Source organism: Scyliorhinus torazame, chromosome 18 (genome assembly GCF_047496885.1).
Source record: "Scyliorhinus torazame isolate Kashiwa2021f chromosome 18, sScyTor2.1, whole genome shotgun sequence".
NCBI classification, from domain to species: domain Eukaryota; kingdom Metazoa; phylum Chordata; class Chondrichthyes; order Carcharhiniformes; family Scyliorhinidae; genus Scyliorhinus; species Scyliorhinus torazame.
The window spans coordinates 79,709,419-79,729,981 of record NC_092724.1 but is presented as its reverse complement, the minus strand read 5'-3'; the positions used below and the strand labels follow the sequence as shown (position 1 = coordinate 79,729,981).

At 51.4% G+C, this 20,563-nt stretch overlaps 1 protein-coding gene across 1 annotated transcript in view; it reads right to left on the bottom strand.

The window, feature by feature from the left end:
- LOC140394827 (protein unc-13 homolog D-like) overlaps nt 1-20,563 on the bottom strand; it is a 150,591-nt gene that overhangs the window by 16,931 nt on the left and 113,097 nt on the right. The window contains exon 7 of the mRNA XM_072482006.1: nt 13,731-13,936. Within this exon, the coding sequence (XP_072338107.1) occupies nt 13,731-13,936 (206 nt within the window). The remainder of the gene's footprint in view (nt 1-13,730; nt 13,937-20,563) is intronic.

Genomic DNA, 20,563 nt, shown 5'->3' with positions numbered 1-20,563 from the left:
TCTGGGCAGGGGATGGCGAATGGGAACCGGGAGTACTCATCAATCACGTTCAGGAAATATGTGTTGCGGTCGGTGGAGGGGTTGGGGCCTTTGAAATCCATGCTGAGGCGTTCAAAGGGACGGGAAGCCTTTATCAGGTGCGCCCTCTCTGGCCGGTAGAAGGGCGGTTTGCACGCCACGCAGTTTTGGCAGTCCCTGGTGACTGTCCTGACCTCCTCGATTGAGTAGGGCAGGGTGCGGGTCTTGACGAAATGGAAAAAGACGAGTGACCCCCGGGTGGCAGAGGTCCTCGTGGAGGGCTCAGAGGCGGTCCACTTGTGCAGTGGCACAAGTGCCGCGGGACAGGGCATCAGGAGGCTCATTCAGCTTCCCCGAACGGTACAAGATCTCGTAGTTGAAAGTGGAGAGTTCTATCCTCCACCGCAAGATCTTGTCGTTTTTAATCTTGCCCCGCTGTGCATTATCGAACATGAAGGCAACCGACCGTTGGTCCGTGAGGAGAGTGAATCTCCTGCCGGCCAGGTAATGCCTCCAATGTCTCACAGCTTCAACTATGGCTTGTGCTTCTTTTTCGACCGAGGAGTGGCGAATTTCGGAAGCATGGAGGGTACGGGAGAAGAAAGCCACGGGCCTGCCCGCTTGATTGAGGGTGGCGGCCAGAGCTACGTCGGACGCATCGCTCTCGACCTGGAAGGGGAGGGACTCGTCGATAGCGCGCATCGTGGCCTTTGCAATGTCTGCTTTGATGCGGCTGAAGGCCTGGCGAGCCTCCGTCGACAGGGGGAAGGTTGTGGACTGGATCAGGGGTCGGGCTTTGTCTGCGTAATTGGGGACCCACTGTGCATAATAGCTGAAGAACCCGAGGCAGCGCTTCAGGGCCTTGGGGCAGTGAGGGAGGGGGAACTCCATAAGGGGGCGCATGCGCTCAGGGCCGGGGCCTATGACTCCACTTCGCACTACGTAGCCTAGAATGGCTAGACGGTCGGTGCTAAACACGCATTTATCCTTATTGTATGTCAGATTAAGGATTTTCGCGGTCTGGAGGAATTTGTGGAGGTTGGTGTCGTGGTCCTGCTGGTCATGGCCGCAGATGGTGACGTTATCCAGATACGGGAAAGTTGCGCGTAAGCCGTACCGGTCAACCATTCAGTCCATCTCTCACTGGAAGACCGAGACCTCATTAGTGACACCAAAGGGAACTCTGAAAAATTGATAGAGCTGCCCATCTGCTTCGAAGGCAGTGTACCTGCGGTCACTAGTGCGGAGGGGTAGCTGGTGGTAGGCGGACTTGAGGTCCACCGTGGAGAAGACCTTGTATTGTGCGATCCTGTTTACCAGGTCGGCTATACGGGGGAGAGGGTATGCATCTAGCTGCGTAAACCTGTTGATGGTCTGGCTGTAGTCTATGACCATCCTATGCTTCTCCCCGGTCTTTACCACCACTATTTGAGCTCTCCAGGGACTGTTGCTCGCTTCGATGACCCCTTCCCCCAGCAGCCTTTGGACCTCTGACCTGATGAAGGTCTGGTCCTGGGCACTGTACCGTCTGCTCCTGGTGGCGACGGGTTTGCAATCCGGGGTGAGGTTCGCAAACAGGGAAGGCGGGTCGACCTTAAGGGTCGCAAGGCCGCAGACGGTAAGGGGAGGTATAGGGCCGCAGAATTTAAAGGTCAGGCTTTGCAAATGGCATTGGAAATCCAGCCCCAGGAGGGTAGCCGCGCAGAGGTGCGGCAGGACGTACAGGCGAAAATTGTTGAATTTCCTACCTTGGACAGTGAGGTTCGCTAGGAAGAACCCCTGTATCTCCACCGAGTGTGACCCGGAGGCCCGGGAGATCCTTTGATTTACAGGGTGGGTTACAAGTGAACAGCGCCTTACCGTGTCGGGGTGAATAAAGCTTTCCGTGCTCCCAGAGTCAATCAGGCACGACGTCTCGTGGCCGTTGATGAGGACCGTTGTTGCGAGTGTCCGGAGTCGACTTTGGTCCAGTGTCACCGAGGCCAGATGAAGCAGTTGCGAGTTCTGATCGGGCAGCGTGTAGTCGACCGAGCTGGGGGCCTGGGGCCCCATCCAAGATGGCGTCACCCATGGGTCGCACATGGTGTCCGGGGATGAAGAAGATGGCGGCGGCGATGGACAAAATGGCGGCGCCCAACTGTCCAGCGTGGAGTCTGGGGGGCAAGATGGCCGTGCCCGTGGGTCGCACGTGGCGTTAGGATAGGGGGGTGGCGGTGAGCACTGGCCGGTAGGGGCCTGAAGGGAGGGTTGCCGCGGCGGTCCATAGTCGCTGGAGACCGTGGCCACGGTGCGGGCCTGGCAGACCCCCACAAAGTGGCCCTTCTTGCCGCACCCTTTGCTGGTGGCGGTGCGGGCCGGGCAGCGCGGGCGGGGATGATTTGCCTGCCCGCAGAAGAAACAGCGGGACCCGGCGGCGTTAGCGGGCTGTCTCGCCGCGCAGGCTTGCGGGGTCAGGGGGAAGGTCTGAGGGGCTGCCGCTGCAGGGTGCCACGCAGTCCAGGGCGCCGCCGCGCGATCGGGTGCAAAGGACAGTGTCCCGGATGGCTTCATCTGCAGAAAGTGCACCCAACTGCAGCTCCTCACAGACCGCATGGTTCGGTTGGAGCAGCAATTGGATGCACTTAGGAGCATGCAGGTGGCGGAAAGCGTCATAGATCGCAGTTATGTAAGTGTGGTCACACCCAAGGTGCAGGCAGAGAAATGGGTGACCACCAGAAAGGGCAGGCAGTCAGTGCAGGAATCCCCTGTGGTTGTCCCCCTCTCGAACAGATATACCCCTTTGGATACTGTCGGGGGGGATAGCCTATCAGGGGAAAACAGCAGCAGCCAGAGCAGTGGCACCACGGCTGGCTCTGATGTTCAGAAGGGAGGGTCAAAGCGCAGAAGAGTAATAGTTATAGGGGACTCTATAGTCAGGGGCACAGATAGGCGCTTCTGTGGACGTGAAAGAGACTCCAGGATGGTATGTTGCCTCCCTGGTGCCAGGGTCCAGGATGTCTCCGAACGGGTAGAGGGAATCCTGAAGGGGGAGGGCAAACCGGCAGAGGTCGTTGTACATATTGGTACTAACGACATAGGCAGGAAGGGGCATGAGGTCCTGCAGCAGGAGTTCAGGGAGCTAGGCAGAAAGTTAAAAGACAGGACCTCGAGGGTTGTAATCTCGGGATTACTCCCTGTGCCACGTGCCAGTGAGGCTAGAAATAGGAAGATAGAGCAGACAAACACGTGGCTAAACAGCTGGTGTAGGAGGGAGGGTTTCTGTTATCTGGACCACTGGGAGCTCTTCCGGGGCAGGTGTGACCTGTATAAGATGGACGGGTTGCATCTAAACCGGAGAGGCATAAATATCCTGGCCGCGAGGTTTGCTAGTGTCACACGGGAGGGTTTAAACTAGTATGGCAGGGGGGTGGGCATGGGAGCAATAGGTCAGAAGGTGAGAGCATTGAGGGAGAACTAGGGAATAGGGACAGTGTGGCTCTGAGGCAGCGCAGACGGGGAGAAGTTGCTGAACACAGCGGGTCTGGTGGCCTGAAGTGCATATGTTTTAATGCAAGGAGCATTACGGGTAAGGCAGATGAACTTAGAGCTTGGATTACTACTTGGAACTATGATGTTGTTGCCATTACAGAGACCTGGTTGAGGGAAGGGCAGGATTGGCAGCTAAACGTTCAAGGATTTAGATGTTTCAGGCGGGATAGAGGGGGATGTAAAAGGGGAGGCGGAGTTGCGCTACTTGTTCAGGAGAGTATCACAGCTATACAGCGAGAGGACACCTCAGAGGGCAGTGAGGCTATATGGGTAGAGATCAGGAATAAGAAGGGTGCAGTCACAATGTTGGGGGTATACTACAGGCCTCCCAACAGCCAGCGGGAGATAGAGGAGCAGATAGGTAGACAGATTTTGGAAAAGAGTAAAAACAACAGGGTTGTGGTGATGGGAGACTTCAACTTCCCCAATATTGACTGGGACTCACTTAGTGCCAGGGGCTTAGACGGGGCAGAGTTTGTAAGGAGCATCCAGGAGGGCTTCTTAAAACAATATGTAAACAGTCCAACTAGGGAAGGGGCGGTACTGGACCTGGTATTGGGGAATGAGCCCGGCCAGGTGGTAGATGTTTCAGTAGGGGAGCATTTCGGTAACAGTGACCACAATTCAGTAAGTTTTAAAGTACTGGTGGACAAGGATAAGAGTGGTCCGAGGATGAATGTGCTAAATTGGGGGAAGGCTAATTATAACAATATTAGGCGGGAACTGAAGAACATAGATTGGGGGCGGATGTTTGAGGGCAAATCAACATCTGACATGTGGGAGGCTTTCAAGTGTCAGTTGAAAGGAATACAGGACAGGCATGTTCCTGTGAGGAAGAAAGATAAATACGGCAATTTTCGGGAACCTTGGATGACGAGTGATATTGTAGGCCTCGTCAAAAAGAAAAAGGAGGCATTTGTCAGGGCTAAAAGGCTGGGAACAGACGAAGCCTGTGTGGCATATAAGGAAAGTAGGAAGGAACTTAAGCAAGGAGTCAGGAGGGCTAGAAGGGGTCATGAAAAGGCATTGGCAAATAGGGTTAAGGAAAATCCCAAGGCTTTTTACACTTACATAAAAAGTAAGAGGGTAGCCAGGGAAAGGGTTGGCCCACTGAAGGATAGGCAAGGGAATCTATGTGTGGAGCCAGAGGAAATGGGCGAGGTACTAAATGAATACTTTGCATCAGTATTCACCAAAGAGAAGGAATTGGTAGATGTTGAGTCTGGAGAAGGGGGTGTAGATAGCCTGGGTCACATTGTGATCCAAAAAGACGAGGTGTTGGGTGTCTTAAAAAATATTAAGGTAGATAAGTCCCCAGGGCCGGATGGGATCTACCCCAGAATACTGAAGGAGGCTGGAGAGGAAATTGCTGAGGCCTTGACAGAAATCTTTGGATCCTCGCTGTCTTCAGGGGATGTCCCGGAGGACTGGAGAATAGCCAATGTTGTTCCTCTGTTTAAGAAGGGTGGCAGGGATAATCCCGGGAACTACAGGCCGGTGAGCCTTACTTCAGTGGTAGGGAAATTACTGGAGAGAATTCTTCGAGACAGGATCTACTCCCATTTGGAAGCAAATGGACGTATTAGTGAGAGGCAGCACGGTTTTGTGAAGGGGAGGTCGTGTCTCACTAACTTGATAGAGTTTTTCGAGGAGGTCACTAAGATGATTGATGCAGGTAGGGCAGTAGATGTTGTCTATATGGACTTCAGTAAGGCCTTTGACAAGGTCCCTCATGGTAGACTAGTACAAAAGGTGAAGTCACACGGGATCAGGGGTGAACTGGCAAGGTGGATACAGAACTGGCTAGGCCATAGAAGGCAGAGGGTAGCAATGGAGGGATGCTTTTCTAATTGGAGGGCTGTGACCAGTGGTGTTCCACAGGGATCAGTGCTGGGACCTTTGCTCTTTGTAGTATATATAAATGATTTGGAGGAAAATGTAACTGGTCTGATTAGTAAGTTTGCAGACGACACAAAGGTTGGTGGAATTGCGGATAGCGATGAGGACTGTCTGAGGATACAGCAGGATTTAGATTGTCTGGAGACTTGGGCGGAGAGATGGCAGATGGAGTTTAACCTGGACAAATGTGAGGTAATGCATTTTGGAAGGGCTAATGCAGGTAGGGAATATACAGTGAATGGTAGAACCCTCAAGAGTATTGAAAGTCAAAGAGATCTAGGAGTACAGGTCCACAGATCACTGAAAGGGGCTACACAGGTGGAGAAGGTAGTCAAGAAGGCATACGGCATGCTTGCCTTCATTGGCCGGGGCATTGAGTATAAGAATTGGCAAGTCATGTTGCAGCTGTATAGAACCTTAGTTAGGCCACACTTGGAGTATAGTGTTCAATTCTGGTCGCCACACTACCAGAAGGATGTGGAGGCTTTAGAGAGGGTGCAGAAGAGATTTACCAGAATGTTGCCTGGTATGGAGGGCATAAGCTATGAGGAGCGATTGAATAAACTCGGTTTGTTCTCACTGGAACGAAGGAGGTTGAGGGGCGACCTGATAGAGGTATACAAAATTATGAGGGGCATAGATAGAGTGGATAGTCAGAGGCTTTTCCCCAGGGTAGAGGGGTCAATTACTAGGGGGCATAGGTTTAAGGTGAGAGGGGCAAAGTTTAGAGTAGATGTACGAGGCAAGTTTTTTACACAGAGGGTAGTGGGTGCCTGGAACTCACTACCGGAGGTGGTAGTGGAGGCAGGGACGATAGGGACATTTAAGGGGCATCTTGACAAATATATGAATAGGATGGGAATAGAAGGATACGGACCCAGGAAGTGTAGAAGATTGTAGTTTAGTCGGGCAGTATGGTCGGCACGGGCTTGGAGGGCCGAAGGGCCTGTTCCTGTGCTGTACATTTCTTTGTTCTTTGTTCTTTGACAGCACGTTTTTATAGGCAACGTCCATGGACCCTGCCAGGGCCAGAGTGTCCCTTTCTAGGAGTCTTCGACGGATATCGGGGGAGCTCATACCTGCAACAAAAGCATCCCTGATTAAAAGTTCCATGTGCTCGCTCCCCGAAACTTGCGGGCAGCCACAGTTTCGGCCCAGCACCAGTAGCGCCCGGTAGAAATCTTCCAACGTTTCCTCGGGGCTTTGCCGCCGAGTCGCAAGCAGGTGACGAGCGTAGACCTGGTTTACCGGGCGGATGTAATGTCCTTCCAGCAGTTCGATAGCGGCAGCATAGTTCTCCGCCTCCTCGATAAGGGGGTAGATCCCAGGGCTGACCCGGGAACGCAGGAGATGCATCTTCTGTCCTTCCGTGGGGGTGCCTATGGCCGTGTCGAGGTAGCCCTTAAAGCACGCCAGCCAGTGTTTAAAAATAGCAGCAGAGTTATCCGCGTGGGGGCTGAGCTGGAGGCACTCCGGTTTGATGCGGAGATCCATCCTTCCAACTTAAGTTGTAGCAGATTAAATTGATGCGCAAACAATTACACTAAGACAAAGTGATTCCATAACTGAAGGCTTTAATCTGCTAGAACCTTTTCCCCAGCAGCTTCGATACAGAAAGTGAAGGCTGCTGGGACCGCACCATCTCTTATACCCCGCGTTCAGGGCGGAGCTACGCAATACAGCCAATGGTAGACTCCAGGGTCTAACCAATGGTCATCAGCCTCTCAGGTACCGCAATACCTGGTACTACCACAGGGGGATGTGGTGATATGCATACATGCATATCTGTATATAACTGTACAAATGTATAAAGCTATTTATCCATGTATGTCATCACGAACATGACCTCCTGCCAGTGGGTGGTGCCAGACATGCATCCAGTTGTGACTGAGGCAACTCGGCAGTTGGTAGTAGCATGGAAAGTTGGACAACCGGACTTAGAGTAGCTCCCTAGAGACTTGAGTGACTTTGCTTGTATATAGATCAGTTTATCTTCCCACGTGCTTAACAATAAATAATTGTGCGGGTCGCGGCGATGCGGAGCTAAGCCGCGCGAGTCGGCAGCTCCCGCAGGAACGGACTTTTGGGCCCGCTAACGGAGCCCCAACGGACCTTTAAAAAAAAAAATCAACCCGTGGGGAAGAACGGAGGAAGTCCCCTACAGACCTGCATGGACCGGGCCCGCAGTGAAACGGCGAGGAAAGCGGCCCTGGAGCAGCGGGAGAAGAAAGAAGAAAAAAACAAAATGGCGGCACCCATGGACAGAGAGGAGATGAAAGAGTTCATCAAGTGCTGCTTCGAGGAGCTGCGTAAGTAGATGGTGGCGCCTATACTGGCAATGGTGGAAAAACTTGGAGCAACCCAGAAAGCCCAAGAGGTGAAGATTCAGGAGATCCAGGAAAAAGTGAGTGAGAACTTTGAGGGCATTTAAAAGTTTATTGGATAAACATATGGATGATAATGGCATAGTGTAGGTTGGATGGCTTTTGTTTCGGTGCAACATCGTGGGCCGAAGGGCCTGTACTGCGCTGTATTGTTCTATGTTCTATGTAAGAACGACGACGAGCTCGTGGGCCTGGCGGAGAGAGTGGAGCGGCACGAGGCGCTGCACAGGACGTGGGCGGGAAGACTCGAAGACCTGGAGAACAGATCAAGGAGAAACAACTTGAGGATCCTGGGTCTCCCAGAAGGAGTGGAGGGGGCCGATGCCGCGGCATATGCGGGCACAATGATTGGACGGTGATGGGTGCGGAGGCCCCCCCGGGATTGCTGGAGCTGGATGGGGCGCACCGAGTGCTAGCGAGGAAGCCCAAGACAAAAGAGCCGCCAAGGGCGATGGTGGTGAGATTTCACCGGTTTACGGACAGAGAGAGGGTCCTGAAATGGGCCAAGAAGGAACGGAGCAGCAAGTGGGACAATGCGGAGATCAGAATATACCCGGACTGGAACGCGGAGGTCGCTAAGCGGAGAGCGGGTTTCAACCGGGCCAAAGCGGTGCTGCATCGGAAAGGAGTGAAATTTGGAATGCTGCAGCCAGCGCGACTGTGGGTTACACATAATGTCCAACACCACTACTTCGAAACGCCCGAAGAGGCGTGGACCTTTATACTAGCTGAAAAATTGGACTCTAATTGAGGGTTTGTGTGGGAGGGGGGTGTTTGAGGGTTGAAGTATGACGGTTGTTGTACATAGGGGGTCAACCACGCGCAGGAAAGGATATATGGGCTGGGGGAGAGGGACAAGGCCATGACAGGAGCTGCGCCATGGGAGGCGGGGCAGGCTTTGGGAAGCGCGGGGTTGTCTTTCCCGCGCGCGGCAAATAAAGGCGGGAAGGGGTACAAAGGAATGTACATTGATTGGCCCCAGCTGGGGGACTGGAGAGTGAGGGAGACGCGGACAAGGGACTGGCCCAGAAAAGGAGATGGCTAGTCGGTGGGGGTGGGGGGGGTGAGAGTCCCTCCATTCCGGCTGATAACGTGGAACGTGAGGGGCCTGAATGGGCCGGTGAAGCGGGCTCGAGTGTTCGCGCACTTGAAGGGACTGAAGGCAGATGTGGCAATGCTCCAAGAGACACACCTGAAGGTGGCGGACCAGGTCAGGTTAAGAAAGGGATGGGTAGGACAGGTATTTCATTCGGGATTGAGACGCAAAAAATAGAGGGGTGGCAATTCTGGTGGGAAAGCATGTGTCATTTGAGGCCAAGACTATCGTAGCGGATAATGGAGGGAGATATGTGATGGTGAGTAGTAGGTTGCAAGGGACGTGGGTGGTGTTGGTAAATGTATACGCCCCAAACTGGGATGATGCTGGATTCATGAAGCGCATGTTGGGGCGCATTCCGGACCTGGAGGTAGGAGGACTAATAATGGGAGGGGATTTCAATACGGTGCTGGACCCAGCACTGGACCGCTCCAGATCAAGGACGGGAAGGAGGCCGTCGGCGGCCAAGGTACTTAGGGGGTTTATGGATCAGATGGGGGGAGTGGACCCATGGAGGTTTGCAAGACCGCAGGCCAGGGAATTTTCTTTTTTCTCCCACGTGCATAAGGCTTACTCCCGGATAGATTTCTTTGCTCTGGGCAGGGCGCTCATCCCGAGAGTGGGGGGGACGGAGTATTCGGCTATAGCCGTTTCGGACCATGCCCCGCACTGGGTGGAACTGGAGCTGGGAGAGGAGAGGGACCAACACCCGCTGTGGCGGCTGGATGTGGGACTGCTGGCCGATGAGGTGGTGTGTGGGAAGGTGAGGGAGTGTATTGAAAGGTACTTGGAGGCCAACGGCAACGGGGAGGTGCGAGTGGGGATGGTATGGGAGGCGTTGAAGGCGGTGATCAGGGGAGAGCTGATCTCCATCAGGACTCATAGGGAGAAGATAGAAGGAATGGAAAGGGAGAGGCTAGTGGGGGAGATCTTGCGGGTGGACAGGAGATACGCAGAGGCCCCGGAGGAAAGATTACTTGGGGAAAGGCGACGGCTCCAGACGGAGTTTGACCTGCTGACCACGGGCAAGGCGGAGGCACAGTGGAGGAAGGCGCAAGGGGCGACTTACGAGTACGGGGAAAAGGCTAGTCGGATGCTGGCGCACCAGCTCCGTAAGAGGGCGGCAGCAAGGGAAATAGGGGGAATCAAAGATGGAAGGGGAGCCACGGTTCGAGGGGCAAGGGAAATAAATAAGGTATTTAAGGACTTCTATGAAGAGCTGTACAGATCCCAGCCCCCAGGGGGGGAAGGGGGGATGAGGCGATTCCTGGACCAGCTGGGGTTCCCGAGGGTGGAGGAGCAGGAGGCGGTTGGTTTGGGGGCACCAATTGGGTTGGAGGAGTTGAGTAAGGTTTTGGGGAGCATGCAGGCGGGGAAGGCCCCGGGGCCGGACGGGTTCCCGGTGGAATTCTATAGAAAATATGTGGACCTGTTGGCCCCGCTACTAGTGAGGACCTTCAACGAGGCAAGAGAGGAGGGAACCCTGCCCCAGACAATGTCGGAGGCGACAATCTCCCTGATTCTAAAGCGAGACAAGGATCCACAGCAATGTGGATCGTACAGGCCGATTTCGCTCCTCAATGTGGATGCTAAGCTATTGGCGAAGGTACTGGCCACTAGGATTGAGGACTGTGTCCCGGGGGTGATTCACGAAGACCAAACGGGATTCGTAAAGGGCAGGCAGTTAAATTCCAATGTGCGGCGGCTCTTAAACGTGATAACGATGACATCGGAGGAGGGAGAGGCGGAGATAGTGGCAGCTATGGACGCGGAAAAAGCCTTTGGCCGAGTAGAGTGGGAGTACCTCTGGGAGGTATTGCGCAGGTTTGGGTTCGGGGGAGGGTTTATTAGATGGGTTAAGCTCCTTTACAGCGCCCCGGTGGCGAGCGTAGTGACAAACCGGCGGAGGTCGGAGTACTTTCGGCTGTACCGAGGGACGAGGCAGGGGTGCCCCCTGTCCCCCCTCTTGTTTGCATTGGCGATCAAACCCTTGGCCATATCACTTAGGGAGTCTCAGAAATGGAGGGGGATAGTCCGCGGGGGAGAGGAGCATTGGGTATCGCTATATGTGGATGACCTACTGTTATACGTGGCGGACCCAATGGAGGGGATGGTGGAGGTCATGCAGACTCTGAAGGAGTTTGGAGAGTTCTTGGGCTACAAGCTTAATGTAGAGAAGAGTGAGCTGTTTGTATTACAGGCAGGGGACCAAGAAAGAGGGATAGGGGACCTACCGCTGAGGAGGGCGGAGAGGAGTTTTCGGTATCTGGGGATCCAGATAGCCAGAAGTTGGGGGGCCCTACATAAACTGAATTTGACGAGGGTGGTGGGGCAACTGGAGGAGGATTTTAAAAGATGGGACATGCTCCCGCTCTCGTTGGCGGGTAGGGTGCAGTCGGTCAAAATGGTGGTCCTTCCGAGGTTTTTGTTCGTGTTTCAGTGCCTCCCCATCGTGATCACCAAGGGCTTTTTCAAGAGAGTAGGTAGGAGTATCATGGGGTATGTGTGGGCAAATAAGACCCCGAGGGTTAGGAGAGGGTCCTTGGAACGCAACAGGGACCAAGGAGGGTTGGCTTTGCCAAACCTAGAGAGTTACTACTGGGCAGCAAATGTGGCGATGGTCCGTAAGTGGGTTATGGAGGGAGAGGGGGCGGCATGGAAGAGGATGGAGATGGCGTCCTGTAAAGGAACGAACCTGGGGGCGTTGGTAATGGCACCGCTGCCGCTATCGCCGACAAAATACACCACAAGCCCGGTGGTGGCAGCAACACTAAAGATCTGGGGCCAGTGGAGAAGACACAGGGGTGCAATGGGAGCATCGGTGTGGTCCCCGATCAGGGGTAACCACCGGTTTGTCCCGGGGAAGATGGACGGGGGGTTCCAAGGCTGGCATCGGGCGGGGATAAGAAGAATGGGGGACCTGTTCATTGACGGGACATTTGCAAGCCTGGGGGCACTGGAGGAGAAATTTGAGTTACCCCCGGGAAATGCATTTAGATATATGCAGGTGAGGGTTTTTGTGAGGCGACAGGTAAGGGAATTTCCATTGCTCCCGGCACAAGAAGTTCAAGATAGGGTGATCTCGGGGGTATGGGTCGGGGAGGGCAAGGTGTCGGAAATATGCCAAGAGATGAAAGAAGAGGGGGAAGCGCTAGTAGAAGAGTTGAAAGGTAAATGGGAGGAGGAGCTGGGGGAGGAGATTGAGGAAGGGCTATGGGCCGACGCCCTGGGTTGGGTTAATACCTCCTCCTCGTGTGCCAGGCTCAGTCTGATACAATTTAAGGTGGTTCACAGAGCGCATCTGACGAGGGCGAGGCTGAGTAGGTTCTTTGGGGTAGAGGATAGATGTGAAAGATGTTCATGGAGCCCGGCGAACCATGTCCATATGTTTTGGTCATGCCCGGCATTGGAGGGGTTCTGGAGAGGAGTGGCGGGAGTAATATCCCAGGTGGTGAAAGTCCGGGTCAAGCCAAGCTGGGGGCTAGCAATATTTGGAGTGGTGGATGAGCCGGGAGTGCAGGAGGCGAAAGAGGCCGGAATTCTGGCCTTTGCGCCCCTAGTAGCCCGGCGAAGGGTCTTGCTATTGTGGAAGGAGGCGAAGCCCCCTAGCCTGGAGGCCTGGATTAACGACATGGCGGGGTACATAAAATTGGAGAGAATTAAGTTCGCTTTGAGAGGGTCTGCACAGGGGTTCTACAGGCAGTGGCAACCGTTCCTAGAATATCTCGCGGAGCGTTAGAAGAAGGTCGTTCAGCAGCAGCAGCAACCCTGGGGGGGGGGGGGGGGGGAAGGGGGGAAGGAGAAACTGTTTGAGGGGATGGACGAGCGGGAGATAGCATGGAGGGTGGGGGGAAACGGTACGTGCGGCCAAGAGCCAGTGTATAAAGCTATGTAAATATACCATCTTGCCATGTATATATCTTGCTCAGGGAGAATTTGCGCTATTTTGTTACGGGTGGGGGGTGATTGTTTGTAAGGGGAAAAAAGTTGTGTTGTTAAAAAACCTTAATAAAAAATATTTTAAAAACAAAACAAAAAAAACAATAAATAATTGTTCTGGTTAAACACATAAATGTTCTGTGTGCGTCTTCATCATCGGGGGAACCACGGAACACAACAGAGAGGAGCCAGGAGCTGAATCAATCAATAGTTCCAGTTCAGGTTAGATTGGGGATGTGAATAGACAAGTAGCTTTTTGTCAAAAGCTGGAAAGTTAAACAGTAGTTTGACACAGGCAAAAGTCTGAAAGTTGGTTCCTGACAAATCTCTCTCTCTCTCAAAGCAGTTTATCAAAGACATCTCTTTACAGTAAGCTTTCCTGCATTGGCTAACTGTATTTAAAAGTGGATTTTGACCCAAGATGGATTTTTGTTGAGTGAGATAAAAGATACTAGTTAGTATAAGTATTTCATTGTCATTGTTAAGCATTGTTTAACGGGTAATTGTAAATTTTCTTCTTGTATGATGTAAAGTTAGTTTAATCCTGTGTTAGTAATAAAGTTGGTTTTAATATACCACATCCCTATTTGTGCGTGGACTCACTCCTGGAGCGAAGTATCCTTTCCTCACATTCTTAAAAATTAAATAAAATATTGAGGTTTCTATCCGGTATCCGAGCAACTTTTTGGGTATGATCCAGGATCGTAATAATCACTACCTCCTCCAAGGGAAAGGGAAATGAGGGGTAGGCAATTAATTCTGGCTTTGCCAGCAACTCTCACATATCATGGGAGAATAAGGATGGATCCCTGACCTCAATGAATACTCAGAAAATGTAGAAAATTACGAAAGCAGCTGGTTTTTACCTTTTGGTTTGGGATGGCCAAGCATTAGTCGGCTCTGAGGAACCTTGCTGATGTTGAGTGCTTCCTCAGTGCTGTCCAGTCCAGGGATATCTTGCAAGGAGAAGTACGCTTCTCCTTCTAGATCATCACTGAGCAATGTATCATGATCAAATACAGTGATAAGTAAGCAGGCTCCCTTGCTACGACATTGCTCCGGAATAACATCACTGAAAACAAGTCACAAACAGGAAAACAATTGTTATTCCCCTGCTCAGGCACGGAGGACAGAAATGCAAGTTTTCACACTCTACGTGTAACATGTTTGCCTTTAAATGGGTTTGTAGATCTAGGATCTTGCAAATATTCTCATTCAGACCTAGAACCTAAAGATTATCTTACAATGCATCAAACCATCCGACTGTCTGCGGAATGGCTCTGTGCTGCAGGGCTGACACTTCAAGCTGTCATCCATAGGGCCTAAACATTGTCCTTCCTGCAGCCCTTAATTGATTACATGTTTGACTTAGTATCTGGCTATCGGAGGGTAGTTCTGACTGGGCAACAGGGTAGGATGGGTGATAAGGAACCAACTTATATTATCATAGAATTTACAGTGCAGAAGGACTGTATATCTCTGACTGTACGTACGATCTTTCACATTGAGGTCCAAAATGACGAGGTGTTGGGCGTCTTGAAAAATATTAAGGTAGATAAGTCCCCAGGGCCTGATGGGATCTACCCTAGAATACTGAAGGAGTCTAGAGAGGAAATTGCTGAGGCCTTGACAGAAATCTTTGGATACTCACTGTCTTCAGGTGATGTCCCAGAGGACTGGTGAATAGCCAATGTTGTTCCTTTGTTGAAGAAAGGTAGCATGGATAATCCAGGGAACTACAGGCCGGTGAGCCTTACGTCAGTGGTAGGGAAATTACTGGAGAGAATTCTTTGAGACAGGATCTACTCCCATTTAGAAGCAAATGGACGTATTAGTGAGAGGCAGCATGGTTTTGTGAAGGGGAGGTCGTGTCTCACTAAGTTGATAGAGTTTTTCAAAGAGATCACAAAGATGATTTATGCAGGTAGGGCAGTGGATGTTGTCTATATGGACTTCAGTAAGGCCTTTGACAAGGTCCCTCATGGTAGACTGGTACAAAAGGTGAAGACACACGGGATCAGGGGTGAGCTGGCAAGGTGGATACAGAACTGGCTCGGTCACAGAAGGCAGAGAGTAGCAATGGAAGGGTGCTTTTCTAAGTGGAGGGCTGTGACTAGTGGTGTTTCATAAGAACATAAGAACATAAGAACTAGGAGAAGGAGTAGGCCATCTGGCCCCTCGAGCCTGCTCCACCATTCAATGAGATCATGGCTGATCTTTTGTGGACTCAGCTCCACTTTCCTGCCCGAACACCATAACCCTTAATCCCTTTATTCTTCAAAAAACTATCTATCTTTATCTTAAAAACATTTAATGAAGGAGCCTCTACTGCTTCACTGGGCAAGGAATTCCATAGATTCACAACCCTTTGGGTGAAGAGGTTTCTCCTAAACTCAGTCCTAAATCTACTTCCCCTTATTTTGAGGCTATGCTCCCTAGTTCTGCTTTCACCCGCCAGTGGAAACAACCTGCCCGCATCTATCCTGTTTATTCCCTTCATAATCTTATATGTTTCTATAAGATCCTCCCTCATCCTTCTATATTCCAACGAGTACAGTCCCAGTCTCAACCTCTCCTCATAATCCAACTCCTTCAGCTCTGGGATTAACCTAGTGAATCTCCTCTGCACACCCTCCAGTGCCAGTACGTCCTTTCTCAAGTAAGGAGACCAAAACTGAACACAATACTCCAGGTGTGGCCTCACTAACACCTTATATAATTGCAGCAGAACCTCCCTAGTCTTAAACTCCATCCCTCTAGCAATGAAGGACAAAATTCTATTTGCCTTCTTAATCACCTGTTGCACCTGTAAACCAACTTTTTGCGACTCATGCACTAGCACACCCAGGTCTCTCTGCACAGCAGCATGTTTTAATATTTTATCATTTAAATAATAATCCCTTTTGCTGTTATTCCTACCAAAATGGATAACCTCACATTTGTCAACATTGTATTCCATCTGTGAGACCCTAGCCCATTCACTTAGCCTATCCAAATCCCTCTGCAGACTTCCAGTATCCTCTGCACTTTTTGCTTTACCACTTATCTTAGTGTCGTCTGCAAACGTGGACACATTGCCCTTGGTCCCCAACTCCAAATCATCTTTGTAAATTGTGAACAGTTGTGGGCCCAACACTGATCCCTGAGGGACACCACTAGCTACTGATTGCCAACCAGAGAAACACCCATTAATCCCCACTCTTTGCTTTCTATTAATTAACCAATCCTCTATCCATGCTACTATTTTCCCCTTAATGCCATGCATTTTTATCTTAAGCAGCAACCTTTGGTGTGGCACATTGTCAAAGGCTTTCTGGAAATCCAGATATACCACATCCATTGGCTCCCCGTTATCTACTGCACTGGTAATGTCCTCAACAAATTCCACTAAATTAGTTAGGCACGACCTGCCCTTTATGAACCCATGCTGCGTCTGCCCAATGGGACAATTTCCATCCAGATGCCTCGTTATTTCTTCCTTGATGATAGATTCCAGCATCTTCCCTACTACCGAAGTTAAGCTCACTGGCCTATAATTACCCACTTTCTGCCTACCTCCTCTTTTAAACAGTGGTATCACGTTTGCTAATTTCCAATCCGCCGGGACCACCCCAGAGTCTAGTGAATTTTGGTAAATTATCACTAGTGCATTTGCAATTTCCCTAGCCATCTCTTTTAGCACTCTGGGATGCATTCCATCAGGTCCAGGAGACTTGTCTACCTTTAGCCCCATTAGCTTGCCCATCACTACCTCCTTGGTGATAACAATCCTCTCAATGTCCTCACCTGTCATAGCCTCATTTCCATCAGTCACTGGCATGTTATTTGTGTCTTCCACTGTGAAGACCGACCCAAAAAACCTGTTCAGTTCCTCAGCCATTTCCTCATCTCCCATTATTAAATCTCCCCTCTCATCCTCTAAAGGACCAATATTGGCCACTCTTTATTGTTTTATGTATTTGTCGAAACTTTTACTATCTGTTTTTATATTCTGAGCAAGTTTACTCTCATAATCCATCTTACTCTTCTTTATAGCTTTTTTAGTAGTTTTCTGTTGCCCCCTAAAGATTTCCCAGTCCTCTAGTCTCCCACTGATCTTTGCTACTTTGTATGCCGCCAAAGAGTGAGGAAACAGGTAAGCCTTATGTACCTTGCACCTGCCGGTCATTTGTAAGTTAAGTTGAAGTCGTTAATTGTGATAGTTATAACCTGAGTGTGCATGAACGTGTGATTACACTAAGTAATCTTGTAACCTCGTGTTTAATAAATAAACTGGGATTAAACTGAAACATTGTGTAATTATTTGTCCACCATACGGGTTAAACACACTGTGGTTATAAAAGAGCAACAATGATGTTTTTGGTTTTGGTGGGACCACGACTTTGGAGGCTACTGCGGACATCATAAGCCAAGTGCTCGCAATACATGGGCTATGCCGGAATATGTAGTATCAGACAACGGCACCCCTTTTACAGGGACGACTTCCAGAACATTTTTCGAGCTAACAACATATGCCCCGCCACCCTGCATTTGCTGAGAGGGCCGTTCAGACCTTTAAAAAACGCCATGAGGAAACAATTTATAAGCCGCTGCGACAATGGCTTGCTAATATTTTGTCCTACAATTCAACCCCCCACAACTCCACAGGGGTCACACCTGCCAAGTTGCTGATGGGCCGTCACCTCTCAAATCATTTGGATTCAGTCACTTGGCGGGCAGGTTGGAAGCATGTCAGGCCTCCAGAGAAGGGAGACGACAGATCATTCCGGTTGGGGGACCAGGAGCTGGATTCTCCGTCTCTGAGACCAAGTGCTGACACCGTCATGAAAACTGTGGAGTTTTACGCTGGCAAAAACGCACGACAGGTGAAACTATTCAGCCACTCCAATGGGGCTAGCACGGGCATCACGTGAAATGCCACACTTTTCACGCAGATTGGCGGCAGATTCGCCGGTTCCGTGATTGCCGTACAGCTGCAGCCACATTTAAGGATTCTCCCCCTCCCACACACACACCGTCACAGCCAGCATGGCTGAAAAAGAGAGCAGCACCGCGCTTCCGTGACGCTGAGCTGTCGGTTCTGCTGGACTCCGTGGAGGAGAGGCGGATGATACTGTACCCCCGCCCGGGAGGGAGGTCCTCAGGAGCTCCTGTTTGCCGTGCCTGGACGGAAGTGGCAGTCACCAGCAGCGCCATCAGTGAAGTCGTCCAGAGTGGCTCCCAGTGCAGAACCAAACTGCACAACCTCCTCAGGGCGGCCAGGGTGAGTATTGAACGTTGTGCCCCTGGCACCAACCCCCTACCACACACACATGTTACCCAGACCCCCTCTAGGGGACGGCCGGACCCCCACCCTGCCCCACTGTGCCTGAGCAGTGGGCACTGGACGTGGTCGGCGGCCTGGTGCGGAGGGAGGTCGGCGGCGGGCGCCAAAGTGAGACCCCCTGCCTAGTTGCGGACACACATGATACATGTGTGCCCCCCCTCACCACCCCATCCCCCAATCCATCACCCCCCTCCCCCTCCCCCCCCCTCACCTCAGCCCTCACCAGCTCACCCCCAAGCCTCACCACTGTCCAGCTGTCTAACCAACATGGCATCTTATGTCTTACAGGGCCTGCCGGAGATAGGGGCGGCCCATCCGGGGCCCCGTGCCCCCAGCCAATGCCAGAGCCAGTGCCCCCCAGATGGCAGAGCACCGATGGGAGAGCAGCCAGAACACCAGCCCTCTGCCCGAGACCCAGGAGATCCCGGAGCTTGGGTCAGAGAAGGACACTCCATCACAGCTGTCTCTAACACTCTCAACCATCTCAGAGGCTCCTGGGACTCTATCTGGTGCACACCACACAGTCGGTCCGGTACAGGAGGTGGAGGTAGGAGCGGCCGAGGGGCAGGACGGTCAGAGGGCAGTACAGCCCAAGGAATCAGTTGCCGCCCAGACAGGTCACAGGTTCCTGGAACATCCAGTCCCACCTGTCATGATATTCAAACACACACATCATGATAGACACACCAACAGACAAATCAGAACACACAACACCACAACCAATGACAGAAAGATATAAAAGCACAGACACGACCCCCGGTGGTCAGTATTAGCTGCAGAGGAGAACCAGGACACATCTATTGCCAAACACACTCAGGGAGACAGCACGTGCAGAGTATCCAGAACGAACTGTATTATAAGAGTTATAATAAAATAGAGTTGTACCACATACAACTGTGTTGGCTCATCTGTGCACCAGAGCACCCAACACCACATGGTACAGGAGTGGATCGATACCTGCCGGCATACCTCAGTGTACAGAGACAACCAGCAGTGCCCAGGCAAAATGATAGAGCTCCCGGTTCCGCAGCCGCTCCAGTGCCACGGCAACCTCCGTGAAAACTGCCGGCGATTCCGGCAATGGTTCAAAGAACAACAAAGAACAAAGAAATGTACAGCACAGGAACAGGCCCTTCGGCCCTCCAAGCCCGTGCCGACCATACTGCCCGACTAAACTACAATCTTCTACACTTCCTGGTTCCGTATCCTTCTATTCCCATCCTATTCATATATTTGTCAAGATGCCCCTTAAATGTCCCTATCGTCCCTGCCTCCACTACCTCCTCCGGTAGTGAGTTCCAGGCACCCACTACCCTCTGCGTAAAAAACTTGCCTCGTACATCTACTCTAAACTTTGCCCCTCTCACCTTAAACCTATGCCCCCTAGTAATTGACCCCTCTACCCTGGGGAAAAGCCTCTGACTATCCACTCTGTCTATGCCCCTCATAATTTTGTATACCTCTATCAGGTCGCCCCTCAACCTCCTTCGTTCCAGTGAGAACAAACCGAGTTTATTCAATCGCTCCTCATAGCTTATGCCCTCCATACCAGGCAACATTCTGGTAAATCTCTTCTGCACCCTCTCTAAAGCCTCCACATCCTTCTGGTAGTGTGGCGACCAGAATTGAACACTATACTCCAAGTGTGGCCTAACTAAGGTTCTATACAGCTGCAACATGACTTGCCAATTCTTATACTCAATGCCCCGGCCAATGAAGGCAAGCATGCCGTATGCCTTCTTGACTACCTTCTCCACCTGTGTAGCCCCTTTCAGTGATCTGTGGACCTGTACTCCTAGATCTCTTTGACTTTCAATACTCTTGAGGGTTCTACCATTCACTGTATATTCCCTACCTGCATTAGCCCTTCCAAAATGCATTACCTCACATTTGTCCAGGTTAAACTCCATCTGCCATCTCTCCGCCCAAGTCTCCAGACAATCTAAATCCTGCTGTATCCTCAGACAGTCCTCATCGCTATCCGCAATTCCACCAACCTTTGTGTCGTCTGCAAACTTACTAATCAATTCGAATTGTTCCTGGTGGCAGCTGAACTCCAAGACCTGGATGATAGGGAAAAAATTGAATTTCTCCTCACCATCGCCGGTGCAAGGGCAAGAGAAATATTCAGAAGGTTCAGGCTCTTCAGGAGGCAGCAAAGGTACGATTACCAGGCAGTCCTGGGCAAATTCTCCAAGTACTGTGAAGAAAACGCAATCCAATCGGCACATAAAGGTAAGAAAAGCTGCAGTACTCACCTCGTGGCTGGAATCCCGGGCCTGAGAGAAGGCTGGGTCGAGGTCGGCGGCCATCTTGCTAAAGGTATAACGCTAGCACAGTTGCGCGAGAAGTGCGCAGAACCGGAAGTTTCGT